The 27,070-nt window shown below is 34.2% G+C and overlaps 1 protein-coding gene across 1 annotated transcript; it reads right to left on the bottom strand.

Annotated features, from left to right (window-relative positions):
* Positions 1–27,070, bottom strand: tsl (membrane-attack complex domain containing protein torso-like). The gene is made up of 4 exons (XM_073963088.1): positions 26,648–27,070; positions 6,770–7,058; positions 6,273–6,704; positions 1–961 (listed from the first exon to the last, which is right to left on the bottom strand). The coding sequence occupies exons 2-4, from the start codon at positions 6,992–6,994 to the stop codon at positions 554–556; spliced, it is 1,065 nt and encodes a 354-aa protein (XP_073819189.1). The 5' UTR covers positions 6,995–7,058; positions 26,648–27,070; the 3' UTR covers positions 1–553.

Genomic DNA, 27,070 nt, shown 5'->3' with positions numbered 1-27,070 from the left:
TTTTCTTTCTGTCAATTTAAAAATATTTATTATTATTTTGAAACATTGATACATATTTACACACAGTGAAATAAACTGTCAACTAAAACACCTCAGTGCATCATTTATAACATAGATACTTAAGTATGAACATACTTACACAATCTAAACTAGAAAGACAATTTTCGGTACATTTTTACTGCTACTATATCAAACTGTTTTATATAAGATATTTATTTTTAGATTCTAAACATTTGTTTTTTCACTTTGACTTTTGTTTATTTAATTCTATCGGCAGACAGGCACATGCTGTGTCATATCTGTGGACTATTAGTTACAATAGACAAACAATATTTTATATAAACAGTAATTTATAATTAAATACGGCCCTATAAAAAAAAAACTATCACAGACATAAGAATGTGTTGAACTATTCTTAAAACGACAAAAACGAAAACTTAAATTAATTCAAACTACATGGAGTATTAAACCATTCCGAAAGTATTACAGCTACAGGCTCTTGATGGCAGGAACGGTAGGAACTTGTACTTGAACATTTGATGTTCACCATCCGTCAGTTCTGCGGCATATTGGCCTCCCAGAGTTCCATGTGATTATCCAAAACTTCGTGGAACCAGTTTTGTTTTTCGGGATCGTTACGGAATATTACATTGAGGGATTTCAAATCCAATTGCAATATGGCGTCGTTTCCCAACAGTGTATCCAGGGTGCGGAGAAGAGTACCGTTGCCGTGCAATTTAAGTAATGTAACATATTTCACCAGTAAATATTCGTACTGTAGTTTTCGGCGAGCCCATCGTTCAACGGTGTTATTCGCACTAGCCGAACGTATTTGACCCAAATGTTCCGCAAACCATGGAGCAAAGAAATGATAAAGGTCTTGTTTTGACAAGGAGTTGATTCCTTTGGATTTGATACGTTCCTTGATCATTTGGTAGTTCTGTCGGTTATATACGAATACCTAAAATAAAGCGAAAATCTATATTATCAGTCATATGAGAACACAATAGACATTTTATTGGAAATTAGTTTTGTTATTATAGTCAGTACATCTTTCATCAGATTCTGCTGTCAGTCCTATTGTTTACAATTATGACCGCCACACAATTTGATATACAACCTTGTGTATGTCTTTATATTCTCCTGTTACGTTATATTATAACGTAATATACAGTCTGTCGCAAAATATAGTATGCAACATTGAAACCAAAATGTAATATAACTTATTGCAAACAACACGAAGGTAGTATGTGATAATAATCAAGCGCGTGTAATGTTTGCATACAATACAAAATGTACGGTTCGAATCCCAAAGGTCCAAACTGTCATTGTGGAACTGTGGAAAAAATCGTTATATATTTGTTAACAAAATATTACTAAATCAGCATTTAAGATCCCCGGAAGGATATTAATTTGTTTGAATAACAGTTATAGTACTTATGGTGACAAATCCACCCCACAGTGGATAATAAAATATCATAAAATAGTGGCAATATTCCGGTGTATGTCGAGCCATTGAAAACCCAGAAGTGCAAGAATGTTTTTATATTTCGATCGAGTGTTAAGCTATCCTGTTTTGTGGAACGGGAAATTCTTGAAGGAATCCCGTATTTTGAGAGTTATTGTCCTTTTGAAACATGTAATAATCCCTAATCCTTACACTTAAGCCCTCTCCTTTTCAGTTAATTTTCCACAAATTGTGCCCTTTTCCATATACCTACCAAAAATAGAAATTTAGAGAAACTCTGAGGTTGTAGCAACGCACACAGTAAAACTGAATCACCATTGTGCGGTATCATAGCTTTTTGAAAATGCTAATACACAGCCTTTAATGCTTTTTAACCCATCGACTGTGCAAAAATCATCCGAAAAGCTGTGTTCGCTTCACGCTTAAATGTAGTACAGTAGACCCTCGGTACTAGAGACAGCAAACAAATTTCTGAAGCACTTTTTCTACACCCATTCAAAAATCTCCATGAAATTGACAATATAGGTATTTATTTTGTGTTTAATTTTTATACCCTCCACCATAGTATGGAGGGTATATTAAGTTTGTTTTTCCGTTTGTAACGCATTGAAATACTCATTTGCGACCCTATAAAGTATATATATTCTTGATCAGGGTAAAATTCTGAGTCGATCTGTGCACGTCCGTCCGTCCGTCCTTCTGTGGTAATCACTCTAGCATCCACAAAAATGGAGATAGGACGCTGAAATTTTGGGAAAATGCGTCTTTTGTTTGCAGGCAGGTCAAGTTCGATGATGGGCTATATCGGTCCACGTTTTGGTATAGCCCCCATATAACGGTACCCCCCGATTTACGGTATTTTGACGTTTTTAGTTACATTTTCAGACCGATTTAGCTATAATTTGACATTTAGGGTTCTTAAGTGTCAATAAACTTATATAATAAAAGTTGTGGACATAGGTCCACGTTTTGGTATAGCCCCCATATAACGGTACCCCCCGATTTAGAGTATTTTGACGTTTTTAGCTACATTTTCAGACCGATGTAGCTATAATTTGACATTCAGGGTTCTTAAGTGTCAATAAACTTATATAACAAAAGTTGTGGACATAGGTCCACGTTTTGGTATAGCCCCCATATAACGGTACCCCCCGATTTAGGGTATTTTCACGTTTTTAGCTACATTTTCAGACCGATGTAGCTATAAATTGACATTTAGGGTTCTTAAGTGTCAATAAACTTATATAACAAAGTTGTGGACATAGGTCCACGTTTTGGTATAGCCCCTATATAACGGTACCCCCCCGATTTACGGTATTTTGACGCTTTTAGCAACATTTTCAGACCGATGTAGCTATAATTTGACATTTAGGGTTCTTAAGTGTCAATAAACTTATATAACAAAAGTTGTGGACATAGGTCCACGTTTTGGTATAGCCCCCATATAACGGTACCCCCCGATTTACGGTACTTTGCCGTTTTTAGCTACATTTTCAGACCGATTTATCTATAATTTGACATTTAGGGTTCTTAAGTGTCAATAAACTTATATAACAAAAGTTTTGGACATAGGTCCACGTTTTGGTATAGCCCCCATATAACGGTACCCCCGATTTACGGTACTTTGCCGTTTTTAGCTACATTTTCAGACCGATTTAGCTATAATTTGACTTTTAGGGTTCTTAAGTGTCAATAAACTTATATAACAAAAGTTTTGGACATAGGTCCACGTTTTGGTATAGCCCCCATATAACGGTACCCCCCGATTTCAGGTATCTTGACGAATTAATTCGCATTTCTAGACCGAATTAGCTATAATTTGATATTTAGGGTTCTTAGTGACCAAAAAACTTATATTCGAAAAAATTATGAACATAGGTACATGTTTTGGTATAGCCCCATAGAAAGGTACCTTCTGATTTTCGGTATTTTGAGAATTTTACCTACAAGTTTTAACCGAATTAGCTGTAATTTGAACATTTGACATTTGAAGTTCTTAGTGGTCACCACATCTCTCCACCAAAATTGTCGGAAATTTTGGGAATTTGAGGATTTTACTTAAAATGTTTAACCGAACGTAGGTCCATGTTTTGGTATAGCCCCAAAACAAACCTCCCGATTTTCCGTACCTCAGCTTTATTTTTTGGACGAACTTTCTGTAATTTGAAATTTAAAAGCCAACAAAAATTGTTCATTTAAGTTCATATTTTCGTATAGCCCACATACCTCCGAACTAGCTGTTAATGACATTTGAAGTTCCCACGTTATGTACCGATTTTCGGTATTTTGAGGATTCTAGCTACAATTTTTAACCGAATTAGGAGTTATTTGACATTAAAGGCTCCCATAAAAAACTGACAACATAGGTCCATGTTTTATTATAACCTCTATATAAGGGTACCTCCCAATTTCTAGCCCACCAAAAATTGTCAACATACATAGCCTACGGAATGAAACATTTTATGTACATTATCTGACATTTTAACGTACCCACTTAAAGTTGGGGACAGGAATGAAAACTAATTATTCCATTTTAGTTCAGAATATTTTATGGTGGAGGGTATGAAAAGTTCGGCCCGGCCGAACTTAACACTTTTTTACTTGTTGTTACATATTTTAGCTTATGCAGCACATACATATGTATGTACATATCAAAGAGTGGCATAACTCAAAACTTCCTGTTAATGTGTCAGAATTACAGCCTGTTTCTGTATGTCGAAAGAAGAATGTGTGCGAATGAAACACGTCCAAACTTTAGTTTTCGAAATAATTTTACCTTTGCTTTTGCTTCAAAACAAAAAACAATTTGAAAAACACACAAGAGTTTGGACGTGTTTCATTCGCACACATTCTTCTTTCGACATACAGAAACTGGCTGTAAATGTAATATCTCGAAATATCCGTTAAGTAATCTAATTTATAGAGAATATACAACAATCTAGCTCGGTACATCCGTTGGTCCATACCAATGTTTCATTTCATCATCTATCAAAATGTCGCAGTCATGAAAAAGAAAGCGGAGATGTGGCACCCACAGTTGTGTAGGGTATCACATGGTAGGCCCAGTCCACCTATAGACCTTTGTTACTTGTTTCGTACTTAATTATAAAATTAAATGTTTTAAGAGTGTTTCAAGGTGCTATCCATCTCTTTTTTATATTTTTATACCCTACACCACCTTGTGGTAAGGGGTATTGTGTATGCCTTTGTGCATTAGTTTGTAATATGCAAAAGGAAACGAGATAGACCCATAGTTCCTTTTAGGGATATACCATGGCAGAACTACCAGGTAGTGGTATCACACCAGCTGATCGAATATGAAAAGTCAAATCCCTTTATAAAAAAAATATTTTTGTTGTAATTTCCCAAACAACATAAAGAAAGTTTTGACATAACATATTCAAAATTTTACGATGCCACTACCTGGGTAAATTGTGCCATGGGATATACATAGAATCACTTTCTGAGTCGATTTACGCATGTCCGTCTGTCCATGTATTTTTGTAAACAAAGTACAGGTCGCATTTATTGTCCGATTTGCATGAAAATTGGGGAAGATAGTTTTGTTGGCCAAAGGACGAACGCTATTTATTTTGGTAAAAATCGGTTAAGATTTGGATATAGCCCCCATATATATCTTCGCCCGATTTAAGGCATTTGGTGCACGAAACACGCTATATATGTCCGATTTCAATGAAATTTGGAATGTGCGATTGAATTTAGTCTAGAAATAAGTGTGCCAAATTATATAGAAATTTTCGGCCGATTTTAGGTATTTGATGCACGAAACGCGCTATATATGTACGATTTTAATAAAATTTGTAATGTTTGCCGGTATTTGGCCTAAAAATAAGTGTGCCAAATTATATTAAAATCAGTTCAGATTTGGATATAGCTCCCATATATATTTTCGACCGATTTGAGGTATTTGATGCACGAAACACTCTATATATGTCCAATTTTGATGAAATTTGGACTATGTGACGGAATTTGGTCTACAAATAAAATAAAAATTGGATTTAGCTCCCATATATATTTTACATATTCACAGTGGTGTAGGGTATTACATAGCCGGCCCCACCCGACTTTGATCCTTTCCTTACTGGTTATATATACATAAGACAAGTTTTAACTCCAAGCGAATAAATCGATGTCGCATTTTTTATGCCGCACCCCCTTAAAGTCTTAAGCTTTGTTAGATTTTAAGATTGCCACATTTTGAGCACAATCGGAATATGCTAACACGTGCCATTGGGGCCTTAAAGTTTCCATAGTAATTTGTATGGGGCCAAAGATGAATTTTCACGAAATTGCTCTAAAGGTCACATTTATTGTCCAAAATCTTATCCGTTTTTCATAAATGTGATAGAGCTTTACTAAAAGACTGAGGACTGTAGTATGTTTAGATTTACGAAATCCACTGGATTTCAAATGTCAATTCCCTTGAGTATATGTCAAATACATCCAATGAACTTTGGAATTGACATAAAAAATCCAAAAACATAAAATCCCGTGGGTTCGGAAAATCCACTCGCACTATTGGAATCAAAGTGTTACCAAAGTCATGAGCAGGCTAAACGTTTAGTTGCAAATCTTCTGAGCTGCAATGAAAGTACGGAAAAAAAGACGTAATGACCTAATAATCGCGAAAGAATTGATTGAGTCCTGTGCGCACTAATTGTAATATAATGTTTTCTATATGATATAAATCTTGATATAAACTTTTGACATAATACATGTATTTCATTGCCTTTTGGACTTATCAGTCCGCAGCAGTGTGTACATTAATTTCGATTTTACTTACCTGATATAATGAATTACCGGTTGTATAGGAATTTATGTAATGTGTGCCAACAGTTTCGAAAAATTTCACGGCTGTTGTAACGTTGCCAGTTACTATGTCGTTCATTCGTTCTCTAACATCATTTTCTAATGTCAAATTCAGAGGCAGTTCCGATTTGAATTTGCCGGTTTCCCTGAAACGTACTACTCTCACCAACACATACGAATAATCACCTTGAATGAACGATGTATTTATTCCTAATTTCTTGGCAGCATTATCGGGAAACCAGCCACCGGTAAATGCTTCCCATGGGCGATCCAGTCGTTCAATTGTAAAATCACGGAAATAGGCCTGATATAATTGTCGGCGATTGTCGCAAAATTCCATGTGAAAGTCTCCATGGAAAATGCCAGGTGTGTTCTGTTCATTGCTCTCGGCATAGTTGTTTACATCCTAAAATACAAGTAAAATGCGATTTAAGGCTACTTTTGAATTAAGTTTCGTATATCGCAAAGTACCTTGTAAATATTCCTGGTTGGCTCCTTAAAGAGCCATCGCACATCTTCAGCTGTGTCATTGGTGGGTATAACTCGCATTGAAATACCCAAATATCCAAATCGTACAAAAACATTGAGCGCTTTTCCAACCCTCAGTTGTGACTCCCGTCCACTTCCTGGACACCAGTTGCATGTTGCGACTAAGAGTAGTGCTAAATGCCAAAATAACCCATTACTGGGGCTCATTGCTTTCGTGGACACCACTCAATAGTATTAAGCAATGTCATATACAAGCCGATAACAAATAATTCTGAAAAAAATAGTATAATATAGTCAAAAGTATTCACTTCAGTTTCTTTCATTGTTTTTTTTTTTAATAGTTTTACTTTAGCGTCTTAACTTAAAATTAAATTGAAGAAATGCAGGTAAATTTAGATGGAAAAATAAAAATTGTTAAACAATATCTATTTCTACCTCACAGTGAAAAGTATCCACAGTAAAAGTTTTGTTAAACAAAAAGGATTTCCTATGTGTTTAGCTCTTTTTATGATTTCCTTTGTTATCCTTTACAGCTTTTAGGCTTGTTGGCATAGATTTAACTAAGTGTTCGGTACAAGAAATCTGAATTGTTTCCCATTCTTCTTTCAAGGCATTTTTCAGGATTCCTATACTTTAGATGTTTTGACTTATATTTGTCTCCAAAATACACCATAAGTTATTTATAGGATCCAAATCCGGGGATTGGGGAGGTCTTTGCATCACTTTTGAACAGTTATATAGCATCCATTCTATAACAATGTGTGATTTGCGCTTGGGGTCATTGACAAAATTGGAATGTTGTCCATAATCCCATTTTTCTGCGCTATGAAATTATTCTTCAGAGTCTTTAAATAACACATCTTATCCATAATTCCTTCACCGGAAACACTCATACAACCCCATACCATAACAGACACTCATCCGTGTTTTACGTTTGGGATTTTGTGCTGAGTGTCCAAGGCCGTATTTGAACCTGGGTCCTCTCCAACAAATAGAAGACGATGGTCTAAGCGTTCTAAAAATTTTGCTAAGAGTACAAATTTGCGTATAAAGGATGGTCCACAACTATTCTATTATAACTTCCCCAAATATTGATGTAGAGTTTAATGAATGTTAATTGCAAAGCTATCTTTGCACTTTTATTGATATAGGGTATTGTATTTCTTTTTATTTTTGAGCTATTTCTTAGAATAATGTAAGGTCATTTGGCAATCTTTTCCGAATTCTAAATAAATTCATACATACATACGTACGTTTTTAATACGTTTTACATATGTATGTACATATATTACATTGATGTCGAAAACATTTTTTTTTAACTTTTCCGATTTGTCAACGCTATTATTGCTGTCACCTCACAATGACATTAACATTGAATTGAAACCAACAACACCAGCTAAAATCATTGGAAATTCAAACCGAATCACAAACACTGTGAAATATCGAAATAGACTTTAATCTCTCAGTTGAAGGCCTCCAATTCGTTAATAATCTAATTTCCTTTTTTGTAACAAAAAATAACGAAACACAAAACAACTGCAGAAATCTGCTACAAAAACGTGTACATTATTTTAATGGGAACAATCCAAAATCCCGAAATAAATTTAAAAGAGAACATGTTTGGAATTGCCAATGTGTGGACAAAAATAAGCAAATCGAATGTTTAGAAATAAAAAAACTCAAACTATTTTCTGATTTGAAAATTATTAACAATGCACACATACACTTTAAAACATGCGGAGATCTCAACAACAACAAAACCGGAAACAGTAAAGTCCAACCACAATGAAGGGCAAGTTTATTGAACTTCTACTTAGCCGGCTGATGTGAACGTGAACTCAAGGGAGCCAAACGTGATTCAAACAAGAAATCTAATAACTTACACAAAGTATTTCTATGTCGTGAAACAATGAATGAACTTTTAAGAAAATTAACGGGTTATTTCCGGGTGTTCAAATTAAATCCGGCACTTTCATTAACTCACACACTTCTTCATACAAGTGGACTAGTTTATAGTGTGTGAATAAAGTAATCGCGGATAAATGCATTTTATATTTCTAAAGGCATTCAAAGACGATTTCCCGGGGACGTCCCTGGACGGAAAATGTGAGATTTTTACCCATATGCATGAAGTATGAGATGCGGTGTCTGGAGTCTAGAAAATTTCATTAATTTCGTGTGATACATACAAATTCCACATAGATATAATACCCCTTACCACAGTGTGGTGTATCCATTTAAAAAATGTCAAAAACATTTTTTTAAACTGGACAATATTTCTATATGTATTCTATGCTACATACTAAACACAATATATGTTTTCCTTCCAACGCTAATATCTCAGCCAATTTTTGTCTGATCGACTCAACGGATCGGCCAAATCGGTCCAAAATTTGGACTTTGAATTCCTTTGCTTTTTGTTGTAACAACTTGTATTCGCTTTCTCCATTACGACGGTACAAGTTTTTTTGTGGGACATTTTCCTACTTCTTCGGGTGATGGTCCACAAGCTCCAAAAAAACCTGCCGACACCAACTAAATTGTGTGGTACGTAAGAGAAACCGATTTGGACCAAACGTTGTATATAGTATTATATAGACGTCAAAAGTATTGTGTATTAATTTTTTCTTTAGGTCTGAGGCTCAGGGCATATCTCTACTCAATTCAGTATTACACCAACAACCAACCTAACTCAAAAGCAGCATCAGACAAAAGAGCGCACACGTGCTATCCGTGAACGTTTCTCTCTACACACACACAATTTAACTAATTGAAAAAGCATGCACTCACACAATGACACCACAAAAGTATACAATAGAAATAGATGGTGCCTGTCGCTGCTCAAAAACCGTGCATTCATACATACACTAAGACCTCGCTTTGCGTCGTAGATACGTTCCAAAAAAACACGACTCAAAGTGAATTAAGATCTTCTATGGAAAGCCATGTAAAGTTCGAAGATAGGTTCCAGAGTAAAAAAACACAATTTTTTCGTATGCACACAATTTTAGGTGGATAAATTACTTGAACAAATAGGAACTAAATTACAGCTATTTAGGTCTAATTCGGCCAGAAAATGTAGGTGAAATCTGGCGGTACCGTTATATGAGGGCTATAACAAAACGTTTACCTATGTATGTTCTTCATTTTTGGCGGAGAAGTTTCTATACCGCTGGGAACACTAAATACCAATTCGGTCTGAAAATGTAGTTAAAAAGGTCAAAATACCTGGAATCGGGCGATACCGTTACATGAGGACTGTACTAAAACGTGTACCGATACGACCCATCTTCGAACTTGATCTAAGCACCGACCAAATACACATGTTACAAAATGTCAGTCCTCTATCTCAAATCATTCGGAAGATAGCATGTTTACAACAAAGGGACGGGCGGAAAGACGGACATGGTCAAATCAGTTTATAGGGTCGCAAATGCGTTTCAAACGGAAGAACAAGCTTAACACACACTTCATACTATGGTGGAGTGTATAAATAAATTAGACACTCAAACTTAAAACAACGCAACATCGAAAATCTAACGACGCATAGTGAAAATAGGTATTAACTAAGCAACGACGCAACTTCGAAAACAACGCAAAGTGAAACGACGCAAAGATTGGTCTTGTTGTATTTGCATTTTTATTGTAAAACGAAATAATATCTCCCTAAAGTATGCAATAATAATTTGGTGTAACTAATTTAATTTCCAAATTCCTTCGTTGAGAATAGGTAAAATATGGGAATAAGAATATGAATGAATAAAATCTTCCACCAAAATTTAGTTAGAATACGAAAACGTAGAAAAAGAAACAAATTTCCATCTCTCTTGCATTCAGAATAGGACTGATAAATTTGCAAAATTTTATCGAAATCTGTTCAGATTTGGATATAGGACACATATATATTTTCGGCCGATTTATAGTATTCGATGCACCAAACATGCTATATCTGTCAGATTTTGATGAAATAAGGAATGTGTGACTGAATAGATTTGGATGTAGCCCCCATATATGTACATATATTTTACATATTCACATTGGTGTGGGGTATACTATAATCGGCCCGCCCGACTTTAATCCCTTACATACTGTTTTGTAGTTGATTTCATGAAATTCGTTTCCAATATTGAACGTTTTATTCTATGAAACAGAACCGGAGGGAGAGTTTTTTGACGGTTTAACCTCCTTTATGAGGATTTATTTCACGTGAATAAGACTGATGGGACTATTTTATAATTTTGATAGAATTAGTATCAGGATTTTCGAAAATTAATCTGTTTTCATCATATTGTAGTAAGGAAGAATTGTATCATTATACTTATAGTGAAGATCATATTATCATAGATTAATGAATGTATAGACGAAGAAATCCTCTCACTGAGTGTGAATGACAATAATTATAACTTGTAAAAGGCAATATGTGGATAGTATTCGGCCAGATCTACATCCGCATTAAAAAAAATCAACAAAATCTTGGAATTTACCCCCAACAATTGTATTTGAAAAATGCGGTTGAGTGAGAAAAATGTGCAGATTCCTAAGTCTTTGTCAGCGTCACACCATAGGGCGCACGTGTGCGCACAGTGAACCTTTCTCTCTCCACACACACAATTCAACCAATTAAGAAAGCATGCACTTACACAATGACACATCGTAAAGTATGCAATAGAAAATGATGGTGGGAATCCCTGGTCTATGCTGTAGCTCTAATGCACTGACTGATGCTCATCCAATATTTTCATTAATGCACAAAATATTCTGAGCACCGCTGCTCTAAAGTAAATATGATATTGCTTGATATAAAATGTATATAAATTTAGAGACTCCCTCCCTCCAGACATTTCGCCACAGTAATAAATCTGGTCTAATCAGACTTAAATTCTAATACAAACAAATTAATTTCACAAGAAAAATTTTACGTTTTCATGCAATTAATTCAGAGTAACAAAGAATTTGACAGATTGAGTTCAATCAACTAACTGGCCGTTTTACGTTACCATATTTGTGGGAACAGAAGTTTGAGTGAAGTTTAGAGAGAGAGCAATGATGTTTAGCTATGATGATGTCCCGCTACAATTATCAAAATGAGTTGCATTTATGACGCGAACAAATAAAGACGTTCTCAAGACGGCTCGCATAAACGACGATTAACGACGATCATTATTCATATGTTTCTTTTATTTTAACTTTCCTTTGTTTTAATTACAATTTCATTTTAATAAACTTGAGCTAAATATTATATTAATTAACCCTAGACAAAAGCATTGAGTTTCATTTAAAAAGGAACCCTATAAATTTGGGGACTCAACCGCGATAAGGAAAAACAAATAAATTTGAAGACACCGATATGAAAAGAAATAAATCTGAGAACTCAAACGCGAGAAAGAAATATTAATTACATATGCCAACTCAATTTCTGTAGTGTTACGTAACGTGTAAATTGTGTAACAAACGTGTAAAAAACATTTGAGGTTATTTAAACCATTCGATTAAGTCGTGTAATTGTGAACAATTATTAAATACATGAAACCTGGTGTATTTAAATCTCCACAGATTATTTTAAACGATATTCTGGAGAAGAGGTTACATGTTTAAGAAAACACATTTATGTTTTATGTCTTTTAAAAAATCAATACGTTCAAACAAATGTTTTAAACGACGGTACGGCTCGGTTCGGTTCGAAATAAAATTCTATGTATGAAACAACAAAGATACTCTTAACTTTGATTTAACCTTGAAACCAAGTTAACCTTGAGTTACAAAATAACGCATTTGCAAAAAGTTTGAAGCAAATTACAACAATGCCGACTCTCGGAGATTATGACGTCATACGCAACAATTTATCTACGTCCAAAAGAACAATAACAACGGCACTGCATAAATTTATCTTTGGCGAAGAAGGAGATCGATCAAACAGAAAACGATTACGCAATTTTGAAGGGTTTGAGTATGCAGAGGACAGTGCTGAGTATCAAGAGAAAGTGAAGTACATCAAACAGAACTTGTCAACAGCCGATTTGGTCTCAATTTGCAATTTATTATGTTTGAGTTATGACGTTGAGGATTTATGTGCTCACATATTCTCAAATTTGAAGAAGGGTATGCTGTTAACAAACGACGTCGACGTTGAGAGTCAAGCAGATGATGACGAAGCAGAGAATGAAGTAGACGACGCAGAGAGTCTAACAAATTATGATGAAACGGGATCGACAAATGAAAATGATTTAACCATGGTACCGAGAAAAATATATGATAATGATGTAAACACCGTTAGTCAAAATTTGCAAAGCAGAGTCCGTATGGAGAACAACAACTTTTCTAATGGCAACGAAGAAGGGAGACAACATATTTTAAAACAACAACAACCAACGAATAAAGTGCATAGTGAGGACTACGAGAATAATAAAGAGAATATTGCGACTGCTGAGCAATATAACCTGTCACTCCATGTACCAAAATTTGCGATGAATTTCAGAGACATAGAGGACACAATAAGAAATTTCGATGGAAGCAAAAACTTGTCAATCCGCTCTTGGTTGGATGAATTTGAGGACAATGCCAGAGTAATGTGTTGGGATCAGTTTCAAATGTTTATTTTTGCAAAACGGTCACTGAAGGGTTTAGCGAAATTGTTCATATCGAGTGAAAGGGGTATTACGTCATACAATCAATTAAAGAGGGCTTTGTTGGAAGAGTTTGATACTGTGGTAAATAGCTGCCAACTACATAAAATGCTCATGGAAAGAAGAATGTTAAAAAATGAGAGCATTCAAGAATATTTTTTGCACATGAGAGAGATTGCATCAAGAGGTTCTATTGAAGACAAGGCGCTCATGCAATATGTAATAGAAGGTATTAGAGATTCGACGGTGAATAAAGCCATACTTTTTGGAGCGGAAAATATAAACGAATTTAAAAAGAAACTTCGATGTTATGAAATGATGCAGTCGTCAACAGTAAAGAAAGAATATGTTACGCCGGTACAAGCAAAAATGCCCAACAAAACTGAGAAGACTGAAATGAAATGTTATAATTGTGGAGCTAAGGGCCACACTTCCAAAAAATGTCCAAATGCTGGAAAAGGTTTGAAATGTTTCAATTGTAACAACTATGGCCATATTTCGAAAGATTGCCCATCAAAACAAAACGAAAAGGTTCGACGAATAAATTCAGATAAAGATATGATGATAAACGTAAAGTTCAAAGAGGAGAATTGGTTTGCCTTATTCGATACTGGAAGTAAGTTCAACATAGTGACTGAAAATGTCTACAAGGTTCTGAATAAGCCTGAACTAACAAAAACAAACTTTTATCTTGTCGGATTTGGAAACAATAAAATAAAGCCAATGGGATCTTTTGAGCATGAGGTTGAAATTGATGGTGAGAAATACAGGTTATGTTTTCAAGTTGTACCAGCTACGTGTATAGATGTCGACGTAATTATTGGAAAGGAATTTTGCTCTTACGCTGAAGTGAACATAACACCGGAACGAATACAGTTTAGAAAATTGAAAGACGATGGATCCGAAGATGTTTACAGTATGATGGCTTTGGATATTTGGAACGGCGCAAATGACACGGATATTGATATTGGAGAAACGGCAAGTGATGACGCTAAAGAAAAAGTTTTGGATATGATTAACCACTATAGACCGGAAAAGACCAAAGGAACGAATGTGGAAATGAGAATAACATTAAGTCAGGAAGATCCAATATTTTGCAACCCACGGCGACTTCCTTTAACTGAGAGATATATTGTCGATGACCAGATAGATAAGTGGATGGCAGAAGATATAATAGAAGTTTCAAATTCTGAGTTTTGTAGTCCAGTAGTTTTAACGAAGAAACGTGATGGAACACATAGGCTGTGTATAGATTACAGAAAAATAAATAAGGTAATCGTAAAGGATCATTTTCCATTACCCTTAATCGAAGATCAGCTGGATCGGTTACAAGATGCGACGGTTTTTAGCACAATTGATCTGCGAAATGGTTTCTTTCACGTGCCTGTAAATGAGGAAAGCCGTAAGTACACATCGTTTGTAACACACAATGGTCAATACCAGTTTAAGAAGGTACCATTTGGACTTACAAATTCACCAGCAGTGTTCCAGCGACATGTTAACGCGATTTTTAGAAATTTGAACAGAGAAGGTATTGCCTTACCCTACGTCGACGATATTATTATCCCAGCTAGCGACGAGGAAGATGCGGTAAGAAATCTTGAACGAGTTTTGACAACATGCAAAGAATATGGACTTGAGATTAATTTGAAGAAATGTCATTTTCTGAAGAAGCGTATACAATTTCTTGGTCATGTAATTGAGGATAAGAAGATTTACCCGTCACCAGAAAAAACTGAAGCCATGATCAAGTATCCAGCACCTAAGAATTTGAAAGAAGTTGAAAGTTTTTTGGGACTTGCGGGGTATTTTAGGAAATTTATTCCACAATTCTCATTAATATCAAAACCGTTATCTGATTTAAAATCAAGTAAAATGTCTTTTTATTTTGGTCCTGAACAAATGAAATCTTTTAATAAATTAAAAGAAATGATGGCGAGTCAACCAGTTCTGAATATATTCAATCAAAAGTACGAGACGGAACTTCACACGGATGCATCGATTGATGGTTATGGAGCAGTGTTGCTACAGAAATCTCCTGATGATGGTTTATTGCACCCAGTTTATTTTATGAGTCGAAAGACTACTGAGCAAGAGAGAAAGTATTCGAGCTACGAACTAGAAGTTTTGGCAATCGTGGAGGCGTTAAGAAAATTTCGTGTTTATCTAATTGGATTGAAGTTTAAGTTAGTTACGGACTGTAACGCGTTCACTAAAACAATTGAGAAGAAAGACATACCAACAAGAGTAGCCCGATGGATAATGTTGCTGCAAGAGTATGATTTTTATGTGGAACATCGCCCTGGTAATCAGATGCGACACGTTGATGCCTTAAGCCGACACCCTGTGATGTTTATTGGCGAAGATAGTTTGACGGCGAGAATAAAACAACTACAACAACACGATGACGACCTGAAAGCAATACGGCACATTCTCAACGATCAAACGGATTACGATGGATATTTCATGAAAGGTGGTGTTTTATACAAATTGGTAAATGATTTGGAATTGTTGTGTGTACCAAAAGGAATGCAAAATGAAATAATTAAAAATGCTCACGAAAGAGGTCATTTTTCTGTAAAGAAAACAAAAGAACTATTGTCAAAAGATTATTTCATTCCGAAGTTGGAAGAAAAGATTCAAAAACAAATATCAAACTGTATTCCTTGTATAATAACGAATAAGAAGAAAGGTAAACAAGAAGGAGAATTACACACAATACCAAAAGGAGAAATACCATTGCATACGTATCACATCGACCACTTAGGACCGTTAGAGTCAACAAGTAAAAGGTATAACCATATTTTCGCTGTAATTGACGCATTCACTAAATTTTGCTGGCTCTATCCTACTAAAACAACATCAGCACGCGAAGTTATATCTAAATTGCAACTACAAAGTTTAACGTTTGGAAATCCAGTCAATATAATATCAGACCGTGGTTCAGCTTTCACCAGCGAAGACTTTAGGAACTATTGCCAATCCGAGAATATTAATCACATGAAAATTACAACAGGTCTTCCCAGAGCAAATGGACAAATTGAACGACTTAATTCTGTAATTATTTCTGCTTTATCTAAACTTAGTATTTCAGATCCTACGAAGTGGTACAAGTATGTTGGAGACGTACAACGAATAATAAACTCAACTTATCACCGTAGCATTAAAAGCACTCCATTTGAGCTGTTGGTAGGCGTGAAGATGAGAACAAAAGAAGACGTCAAAATTAAGGAGCTAATCGAAGAAGAATTTATGATGGCATACGACGAAGAACGAAATGAATTACGACAAAAAGCAAAACAACAAATATTGGAAGTTCAAGCTGAAAATAAGAAAACGTATAATCTTCGACGTAAAGCTGCTAGAAAATACAAGATTGGTGACTTAGTGGCGATTAAAAGAACTCAGCTTGGAGGAGGTCTTAAATTAAAACCGACGTATTTGGGTCCATATCGTATCGCGAAAATCAAGCCTAATGATACATATGATGTCACGAAATGCGGACATAATGAAGGTCCTAAGCAGACAACAACTTGCGCAGAGTTTATGAAGCCTTGGCATGTAGGAGAAGAAGAAGACGATGATGAATTACTTTCGCAGGATGGCCGAGTTGTGGGAACAGAAGTTTGAGTGAAGTTTAGAGAGAGAGCAATGATGTTTAGCTATGATGATGTCCCGCTACAATTATCAAAATGAGTTGCATTTATGACGCGAACAAATAAAGACGTTCTCAAGACGGCTCGCATAAACGACTTAACTTTCCTTTGTTTTAACTTTCCTTTGTTTTAATTACAATTTCATTTTAATAAACTTGAGCTAAATATTATATTAATTAACCCTAGACAAAAGCATTGAGTTTCATTTAAAAAGGAACCCTATATATTATTTTATCATGGTTTTAATGTTATCTTTGGTGCAATAGTGTCTTAAGTGAAAAATCGTCATATTAGATCAAGTGATGATAAATCTTCAAATTAGGCAATACTGATCACAATACAAAAATATTTATAAATAAATATCTTTCTTGAATGTGCAAACAATTACTTGACAAACTGTATTAAAACATAATCTCCCGTAAAAATAAATTAATAACAGATATGTAGCGTTAGAGACCTAATGATAGTAGGAACAATAGGGCGCTTGACATTATTTTCAAGTGGTTCGCAAATATATTTACTGTCCATTCTTCATTCATCCATACCTATCCATGTACACACCTACCCACTTACGAGTACAATATCCATCCAAATGTGTATGTCTGTCCAAACCGGTTGTTACCTTTCAGTTTTTTTTTCATTTTGTTGTGGTACTAATGTTAAGGTGTAATTCAACTCAATCTCAGCTAACAGATAAAATGATTTCGCTCGCTCTCTTTCACCAATAAAACTTAACAATATTTTAATACTCAATTATAAACAAACCATGAACAACATCAGCAATACGAGCAATACGCTTGTAGCTCGTCTGTTTGTCTAACAGCAGGTAGCAAATATTTAGCCTCGCCAGTTGTTAGAGAAGAGAGAAAACCCTGAAAAACTACATATGCATATTCGACTGCCAGCTTAAAGTAGAATATTTAATTGAATTTTAGGGAGAATATTTTAAGAAATGCTGATACAGCATGCAATATCCGAATAGACTAATTTCAGGACCTATACTTTTTCATCTCAAGAGGCTGAAGTCATAAGATACATACATATGAATAACTATAGCTTTGAGATGATCTCAGTTGTTTCTAAAATCGGAATGGTTGCCACTGACGACTGTGGGAATAGAACTTTATACTGAACACCAAAATGCTACGGTAATAGAAAAATGACATCGATTTTTCAAAAAGTTATGTTCATAAGTAATTGGTTTAATAATTCTTCTTCTTTCTAACACTTTTTATAATACAATGTTTCAATTACACTATGCTACACTGAAAATGCAAATAACTCCTTGCATGCATTTTTTTGAAAGTACATATTGAGATTGCAAAAACCATGGCTTAACTTTAGTTTACGCTTAAGGCTCGGATCTTGTCTCCCTGTTTACGGCAATACATATTTTTTGGTTATCCGGTTATTTGATCCGTAAGTTTGGCTGGACGCCTACGTCACACAGGCATGTTTTGGGTTTTTGACAATCAATACATGAACACATCTGTCCTGCTATGTGTAAACGCAGGGTGAATGTATATATGGACTATAACTACGGTGACGAACCGTACTCTATTATAGAGTACAGTACTCTATTTTAGTCGCCCATACTCTGTTTTTTTAACGTACTCTATTTATCATCTTACTTCATTTGTCGTTCTCTACGAGCATGTCCTCTATTTTTGATTTGTTTTACAAATACTTGTGAATAGTAATTCCTGTCCTCTTTTTTTTGGCCTTTAGCTTTTTATCAGTGGACACTAGGGCGCAACTATATAAGTTTTTGGCAAATGAAAAAGCGAATATTTATCATCAAAAATTAATTTTTTGTTTTAAAGTATTCTACATCAGCAGATTACTGTTTCGCTTCGGGCTCATACCCATAGATCCATGATTCGTCACCTGCGACGATCTTACAAACGTCCTTGGAAGCACTACGATCGCATTTTTTCGAAATCTCTTAAACCGATCGACACGGAATCCAACGAGTCAAACCTTTTTTAGGCGAGGTGTAAATGCAATATCGAATGTAAGCTGGTGGGAGAAATGCCCAAGGATACCTCTATCTCACGTATATAGCATGGCGATCCTGGCACAACCGCCGTTTTGTGCGACCTGTACGACTATTGCATTTAAGAGACGTTAGCGAGCGATTGAATTCATTAAACTAGTTTTTCGCAGTGCTATAGGATGGTGCTTCATCGCCATACACAAATTTTGTGAAAAATTAATTATTATGAAATTTATTTTTTCAAGTCAATGTAAACAACGCAATACATGGTCGTACGGCAAACCGTACTAACTATGTTTATGCTAAAAAATTTCAAACTTTCCAATAGAAATGTCAAACGACGTCTGGCGATACGAACTGTTTCCTAGGCAAGAAACTTATGTAGTAGCACTCGTACATGTACTCTATTTTCATCTAAAAATATTGTTCACCGTAACTATAACCCAAGGCAAATTTGTAGAAGGTATGTGCATGAATTACAACAACTAAAAAATTTACAAAAACAACATTGTTGTTATTGAAAATAAATTGTCAAGGAAAATATTGAATATTAGGGTCGTTCCAACATTTTTTTCAGGAAACACATAAATACATTTTGAAAATCCTCTAAAATAGAACAAATTTGAATCAAAATGTAAATATAACGAATTCAAAACTCTCGTAGGTAATTTTTATTACACGTTTACGATGAAAATAAGTATTTTATGTTAGCAAATTTTGAAGTTTCAAATTTCATGAGCAGACCCTATTACATTTTGAAAACTAAATTTACAAAAAAAAATTTAAGAATACAGCTGGTTGTCACTTCTACCTTTAATAAATATGCCTTGCTTTAACCCAGCCTTCTTATTAGCACATAAGTTGCTTTCCTATACAAATTTGTTTGAAAAACTCAAGAAAGATTATGAAAAGATTACACTATGCTACACTGAAAATGCAAATAACTCCTTGCATGCATTTTTTTGAAAGTACATATTGAGATTACAAAAACCATGGATTAACTTTAGTTTACGCTTAAGGCTCGGATCTTGTCTCCCTGATTACGGCAATATATATTTTTTGGTTATCCGGTTATTTGATCCGTAAGTTTGAATAAAAAACCCACCGTTGAACCGGTTATTATGTACCGGTCTATCATAAACTTAAAACTTTGGATTGCGTAGCCGGTTTTTGGACATACCCCAGAGATTTAAATCTTAAGCCGTCTAGAAAAACCTTTAAAATAAAGGACGTAGCAAAGTTGTTCCAAATATATATATATTTTATAGTAATAAGATTTAATAGTAATAGTATATACAACATCTTTGCTTTAGTTATAACGAATTTTTTAAAAATAGAACTTTTGTCGATTTGTTCCATATCCACACTTATGACACAAGTGCAAAATATTGTAAATCACATGAAACAAATAAATGTCAAATAAATTTTTCTCTATAAATATAAAGCCTTTATATTTAAGCCTTTTAAATCGAAAATTAAAGTTTTGATTTTTGGAGTGTATTTTTAAATTCGTAAGTTAATGTAATATTAATTTCATACATGAAATGAACTTAAGCTTTCGGGCCGAAAGGTGAATATCTCCGAAACTAGAGCAGATAGGTAAAAGCCGACCATAAATCCAGAAAGAGCATACGCGAAAACCCTTGAAATCACCTATATCTCAAAAAGTAAAAATGGCGTACGGAACATTTAAGCATGACACCGACAATATGTTTTTATTAAATAGTCGTGGAAAATATACTAAAAATGACGTTATAGAGGCATTTTATAAAATTGGCATGTCTGAAGAGTTCTGTATTACATTCCAGTGAATATTTTTTTTAAAATTATGAAATTATACATATTATGGAATTTTTAGAAATATTATAAATTTTGAGGCAATAAATGTAGTTATTCGAATTTATTATTTCTCCAAATATTTTATTCTTGCTCTTATCTACAAATTTGATTTAGAGGTCAGAAGAGGATTCGAATTGGTTTCAGAGATATAGCCCCGAATTCCTTAAAAAAGTCAATATTTGAACATGTTTAGATGGGGCCATAAAATCCATGGTGGATCTGACACAACAAAACCAAACAAGGTTTTTGTCATTTGGGTCTGTACTTTCAAAAAATCTTAAGTTCAAACTGTTTGCACAAGATTACCTTAATAATGTTGCACAGTGTTATACTGAACCTAAATAAAACACTTGTTATTGACTACACATATACAAGCAATGTGTGCATATATATTCTTCCTAACATGTTTTCCTTTGGAAAATGTTTCTTTTACAGTGAGCCATTGTATATCTTGTAAGTCATGCTGAGCCTCTGTGTCTAGTTCTGTTGTCATCAAGAAGTTAAAACACCTTTGCTTAAATTGTTGTAACGACAAGCGTACATTCACTACCTGTTACTACTCCGCCAAAGAAAGGAGTGTGTGTGTGTGTGTGTATATTATGCAAACAAAATGACATCTGCATGTCCATACCAGGGGGGAATACTATTAACAACTGCATTAGCGGAGTTATAGAAAATCAAATTTTCATATTTTGGTGAGACCATATCGACGCCTCCAAACAATAGTATGCTAAGTCGACTTAGCATGTTTTCAAGTTCTTTACATTTTTATATTTAACGTCCTTTAACTTAAATTCTGTCAAATTTTCGTAATAATCGGACAATCCGAACAGAAGTTATAAACAAATATTTACTTAGCATAGTACTGAAGGTCAAAGAAATTTCCAAACTTTTGGAGCTTGTCCTGCAAAACTCACTGTTCAGAATTAGCAAACTATTATTTGGAGGTGTCGAGCGTCCTTTAATTTAAATTCTGTCAAATTTTGGTAATGATCGGTCAATCCGAACAGAAGTTATAAACAAATATTGACTTAGCATAGTACTGAAGTTCAAAAAAATGTCCACACTTTGAGAGCTTCTCCTGCAAAACTCACTTTTTAGACTTAGCATACTATTATTTGGAGGTGTCGATATGCGGTATACTGCGAGGTACTCCACCAAAAATACGCACCAAGAAAACATACAGTTTGTCAAGTAAATGTTTGCGAACCTATTATACAAATCTGTATATAAATATTAAATACTTGTTTTGCAATAACTACTAGTTGTCAGGTTTTTCGGTAAATATCTTCAAGTTAATATATTTTACGACATTTAATCCACCACTGACAAATATATAACAAAATATAGAATACCTCTTATTAGAAATTTAGTTTTAACACATAAACTAAAAAGTAACAGGTCTACCAGGGCCTACCCCTACACTGATATGTCTAATTATATAGCATATTAAATTAAACTTTAATTACAATTAAATGGCGTAAGGAAAATCCCCAATATTGCACATATTAGGGACTATATAATGATGTCATATGACATTTACATATAGTGTAAACTAGCCCTTAGCTATATATAGGGCCCATGGAAACTTTGAAGCCCCAGTGGCACGTTTTAACATATTCCGATTGTGCTCAAACATTGACATTCCTAAAATCTAAAAACTGAATTATTTAGGGGGTGCGCCCTAAAAATACAAATCGATTTTTTAAAACCACCCTAATATATATATATGTATATCATCAGTTGGTTCGTCTATGAGAAACTATAAGCCGCCACATTTTAAACGAGGAATTCTTACCGATGATCAATATTGTTAAAATGTCCTTCGTTATTGTAACATTCCTAAAATCTAAAAACTGAATTATTTAGGGGGTGCGCCCTAAAAATACAAATCGATTTTTTAAAACCACCCTAATATATATATATGTATATCATCAGTTGGTTCGTCTATGAGAAACTATAAGCCGCCACATTTTAAACGAGGAATTCTTACCGATGATCAATATTGTTAAAATGTCCTTCGTTATTGTAACAACGGCAAAACAAACAAATGATTTTAAAAAATTGAAAATGTTAATGAGTCCACAGTTTCTCTGAACCAACAATGTGCAATATATTTTTGATTTATCAAAAGATCGCAGAGCCAAAACGTTTCCAAATACAATAATTAACTTACTACTCCAAATATGAAGCTCTATTTTTCATATATAAAACAATCAATGCCCGACATTCGATGATCTCTATACATTATTGAATTCGAGACACTCTTATAAACACTGTGAAATTCAATAAGGGTTTTGTCCATATCTCAATCATAGCAAATTGACGAAGTAAATAATTGGAACAAATAAAAAATATGTCGCCCCTCTGTCCGAATAATTTGTGGAAATACTTGTGTGTACATTAGGGTTATGACTTTTTTAAAACTCGTATGCCTGTAACATATTTTTATGAGTTTTTTCCTAAGAATAGATAAAATCTTAATTATAAGGTGATTCGATAAAAAAGCTCACGTACAAAGTCATTTGAAAAAAATGCTATATGAGCTTTTTGACAAACGTTTGAAGTCACTACAAGTAGATAATATAACTGAAAATAAGTTTTGGAGCCATACGACATAATCTTATGTTTCTCACTAAATTTATCTTCGCATCATTACATACATATAATTTTATTATAATTTTTATTTTTATTTCACATATCATATGCATTAAAAGTGGTTTGTGTGTTATCGTTTTCAATATTTAAATGGAATAAACGTTATTATAGTCTAGGGGTGGGCGCGTGCCTAAAACCTTGAGCACGAACACGGACCAAAATGTTTATGCACATTCACGCACAAACACGGTGTTTTTCAAGAAGGCACGATCACGCACACTCACGCACGAAAACTTTTTATGAAAAAATAAATATTGGTATAGTTTTACATTTTTTTATTCAAACATAAAACTAAATTAAAAAGTGGATTTTGATTTTCTTAATTTTTGCTATGTTGATGATGGTTTTCATATATTTTTAGATTTTTTTAACTAACGGTATTTTAAATTTTTTAAAAACGTTTAATGTTGGACCAAATAGAAACAAATCAGTTTTGTATAGTTTGTTTTTTATCAACACTCTAATAAAAAATAGAAAAAAATTGCATAGTGGGCTTGGAAGCAATTTTTGTGATTTAATATTTAAGATAATTTTTTATCAATAAGTTTACTCTTCGATTTCCTTAATTTTTTTATTAAACTACTATTAATTACAAACAACACTCACTCACAGGCAACTGAGTTCATGTTTCTTCAACTTACAAAACTCGATGAGTTTTTAGTTGATACGTGCAGATAGTATTTTTGTTCTGATGTTTTTTGCGAAAGCCGAAAGGAGAGTGTGATTCTCATTTATTTGAGAATACCAGACAATTAAAGAGTTCGGGGTTTCTAAAAAAGGCATCATTCCAAAAAGCTGAAAAGCCAATTGATAATTCGCTTCGCCGGGATGAAATTGAGCCATTCAGTAATACTACAGACTTAAAAACAATCAAATGAGATTGAAACTTCAACCAAACAAAACAAACTATTAATTACAAAATTTTAAGTCCTATTTGGTAAAGAGATTCGAATAATTATTATTTTTAATTTTTTTTTTTTAAATTTGTCAGTAAAATTTATCCTTCATACCATCGTTAACATTTGTTATTTTACCCAAAAAATAAAAAGTTTAATTAATTATTAGTGGGTATTACTGAATGATTTTTTTTGTATGCCCGAGATATTTAAATGATCATCTTTCGTATTTAAATAATCATTTTCTGGAGAAAATCGTCTTTAATACTTGGTAGATTATTCGGTTCGGATTCCCATTCAAATAGTTCACAAGCTGTAGTTATTTATCGATTTAGTCGGTGTATTTTCCGGCTGGTGCAACAATTGTTAAAAAATCTATTTTTTTTTTATTTATTTTATTTATTTTTTGGTAAAACAACAAATGTTCCACGCAGGTATGTGTAAAGGAAAATTGTATTGACAAATTAAAAAAAAACGAACAAATAGTTATGATTCGAATCACACTACCAAATAGGACAAATTAGGACTGTAATTAATCGTAGATTAGTACAAAAAAATTAAGAAAATCGAAGAGTATAATCATTGATTAAAATTGATTTTAAATATTATAATTAATTGTTCCACAAACATCCCAGGCGGGACAGGGGAGTCTTCTCTCATATCAATGAGTGCACCCCGAGCTCAATGATGTGGGACCTACAGTTTATAGCCGAGTCCGGCGTGTCCTAAGACACCACTTTTAGAGAAGTTTTGCATGGCTGAAATACATGGGAAATGTCGCCAACATTACTAAGGGGTATTTTGCCACCGTTGAAAATCTTATGTTCCCTAGACGGGGAATCGAACCCACGACCTTCTGCGTGCAAGGCGGGTGTGCATACTATCGTGAAAATTGTCCAAGCCCACTGTGGATTTTATTCAAATCAATTTTTATTAGAAAGCTAATACAAAAACAATTTTTTTCTACAAAAACGAACAAAATAATTGTACGAAAACTAGAGTTTGGGTACAGTTTTGGTCGGTTTAATATTCTTGTTGACATTGGTGTTCGATTTTCGTGTTTAGTACGATTTCTTCACACGACTTTAAAAGAATTTTTGAATTAAAAAATTTAGCACGATCGTGACACATAGTGCACATCGCGTCGTGCAAAATCGTGTCAAACAAAAAAAAACTCGATCACGCACGGATAAAAAATTAATCCGGCACGACTGGCACAAACACGGCGTTTTTTGAGAAGGCACGAACACGCACTACTCACGGCACGACACGCACCCACATCTATTATAGTCTATAAAGCCTATCACTCATTCGTGCAACAGGAAATAATTTTTCGAAGTGGTTTGTGCGTGAACTTTTTAATACTCAAATAGAATAAACGTTATTTCATTGAATCCTGCTACAGACAATCATTTTTGAGAAAAAAGGTAAAAAAGTCATAACCCGAGTGTACATACATATGAACGAACATTTCGTTTTGATACATACACACATACATATATGTATTTGCATTCAAGTTTTCTACTAACAGTGTCATATCAACAACCAATCATCGGCTACTCTATCAGTAGTATGTAGTACACCGGATTGGATTGTAGTCGGAGCACCGGATTCCAGATTGCAGTGCTGATTCTTACTTAAAACCTCGTCTCCAATGATACGTACGAATCTACAGCGACGTGTCTGTGTAAGCAGTCAATGCTTAGATCCGAGAACGAATGCCACAGTCAAAACTTTGGTAGCTAATTACGTTTACAATGGCATCATAATTAGTTAGCACTTCTAGTGACTGATATTTGATAATCAAATGACATTCCCACCAAAGCTAAAAGCTAAGAAATACACCACATCACTATTGAAAGCTGATATGTGTAAGGTCATTCAGAACGCGCTGCTGTTCGTTTTAGACTTTAACACCGCAGAACTTGTGATCTCAAAGGCGAAACAAAATAAAGATTAGACATTTGAAGATACATCTAACTCAAACCAACAACACTTTACTACACACAATTTACTATTCACCCTCTTCTTATCGGTAATAGCGTTATCATCAAACAACGATTTTCAATGTTTTTCAAATTTATTCTGATCTCATATACATATCATTCATCATGAATTTAGAGCTTGTCTGGCTGATGTGACGTACACGTTCGTACAGAACAACTTCCGCTTCAAATTTTATAAACTTGTACCTTTTCCAGTTGTGGCAATTTTATTATTGTTTTTTGATGTCCGTCGGTTTTTGAGCCAAAGAACAAAGAGGATTTACTTTTCCATTGTTACTGGGTACGATTTAAACTATCTTCTTTAGTTCGCAATGCGACGATGCTTTACACTTCACACTGGTATCAATTGTATAATATTTGTTTGTTTGTTCGCACGAATACCCGACAACAACAATAACACAATAAAAACAATACAAACAACAGCAGGTCATAAAGTATACATTTACACCTGCGTCATATTCTATTAACTAGGCTCAAATAAGTCAAATCGATAGTAACCGACAACCGAATACGATGCGACGCACGGAAGCCTTCCAAAAATTAGAAAAAACACGACTTAACACTCGTTGTGCTCGTAATCAATTAAACTCAGACCAGACTCTGTCTATC

Source organism: Musca autumnalis, unplaced genomic scaffold (genome assembly GCF_047663935.1).
Source record: "Musca autumnalis isolate F117 unplaced genomic scaffold, ASM4766393v1 scaffold_1, whole genome shotgun sequence".
Taxonomy (NCBI): Eukaryota; Metazoa; Arthropoda; class Insecta; order Diptera; family Muscidae; genus Musca; species Musca autumnalis.
Note: the sequence above shows the minus strand (reverse complement) of the source record. Positions and strands in the feature narration are given on the sequence as shown.

Excerpts from the sequence above, each read along its gene's own strand:
- tsl (XM_073963088.1), bottom strand. The coding sequence starts at position 6,994 with ATGAGCCCCAGTAATGGGTTATTTTGGCATTTAGCACTACTCTTAGTC. Across the intron at positions 6,705-6,769 it reads CAACCAGGAATATTTACAAG|GATGTAAACAACTATGCCGA; the intron begins GTACTTTGCGAT and ends CTTGTATTTTAG. Across the intron at positions 962-6,272 it reads CCGGTAATTCATTATATCAG|GTATTCGTATATAACCGACA; the intron begins GTAAGTAAAATC and ends GCTTTATTTTAG.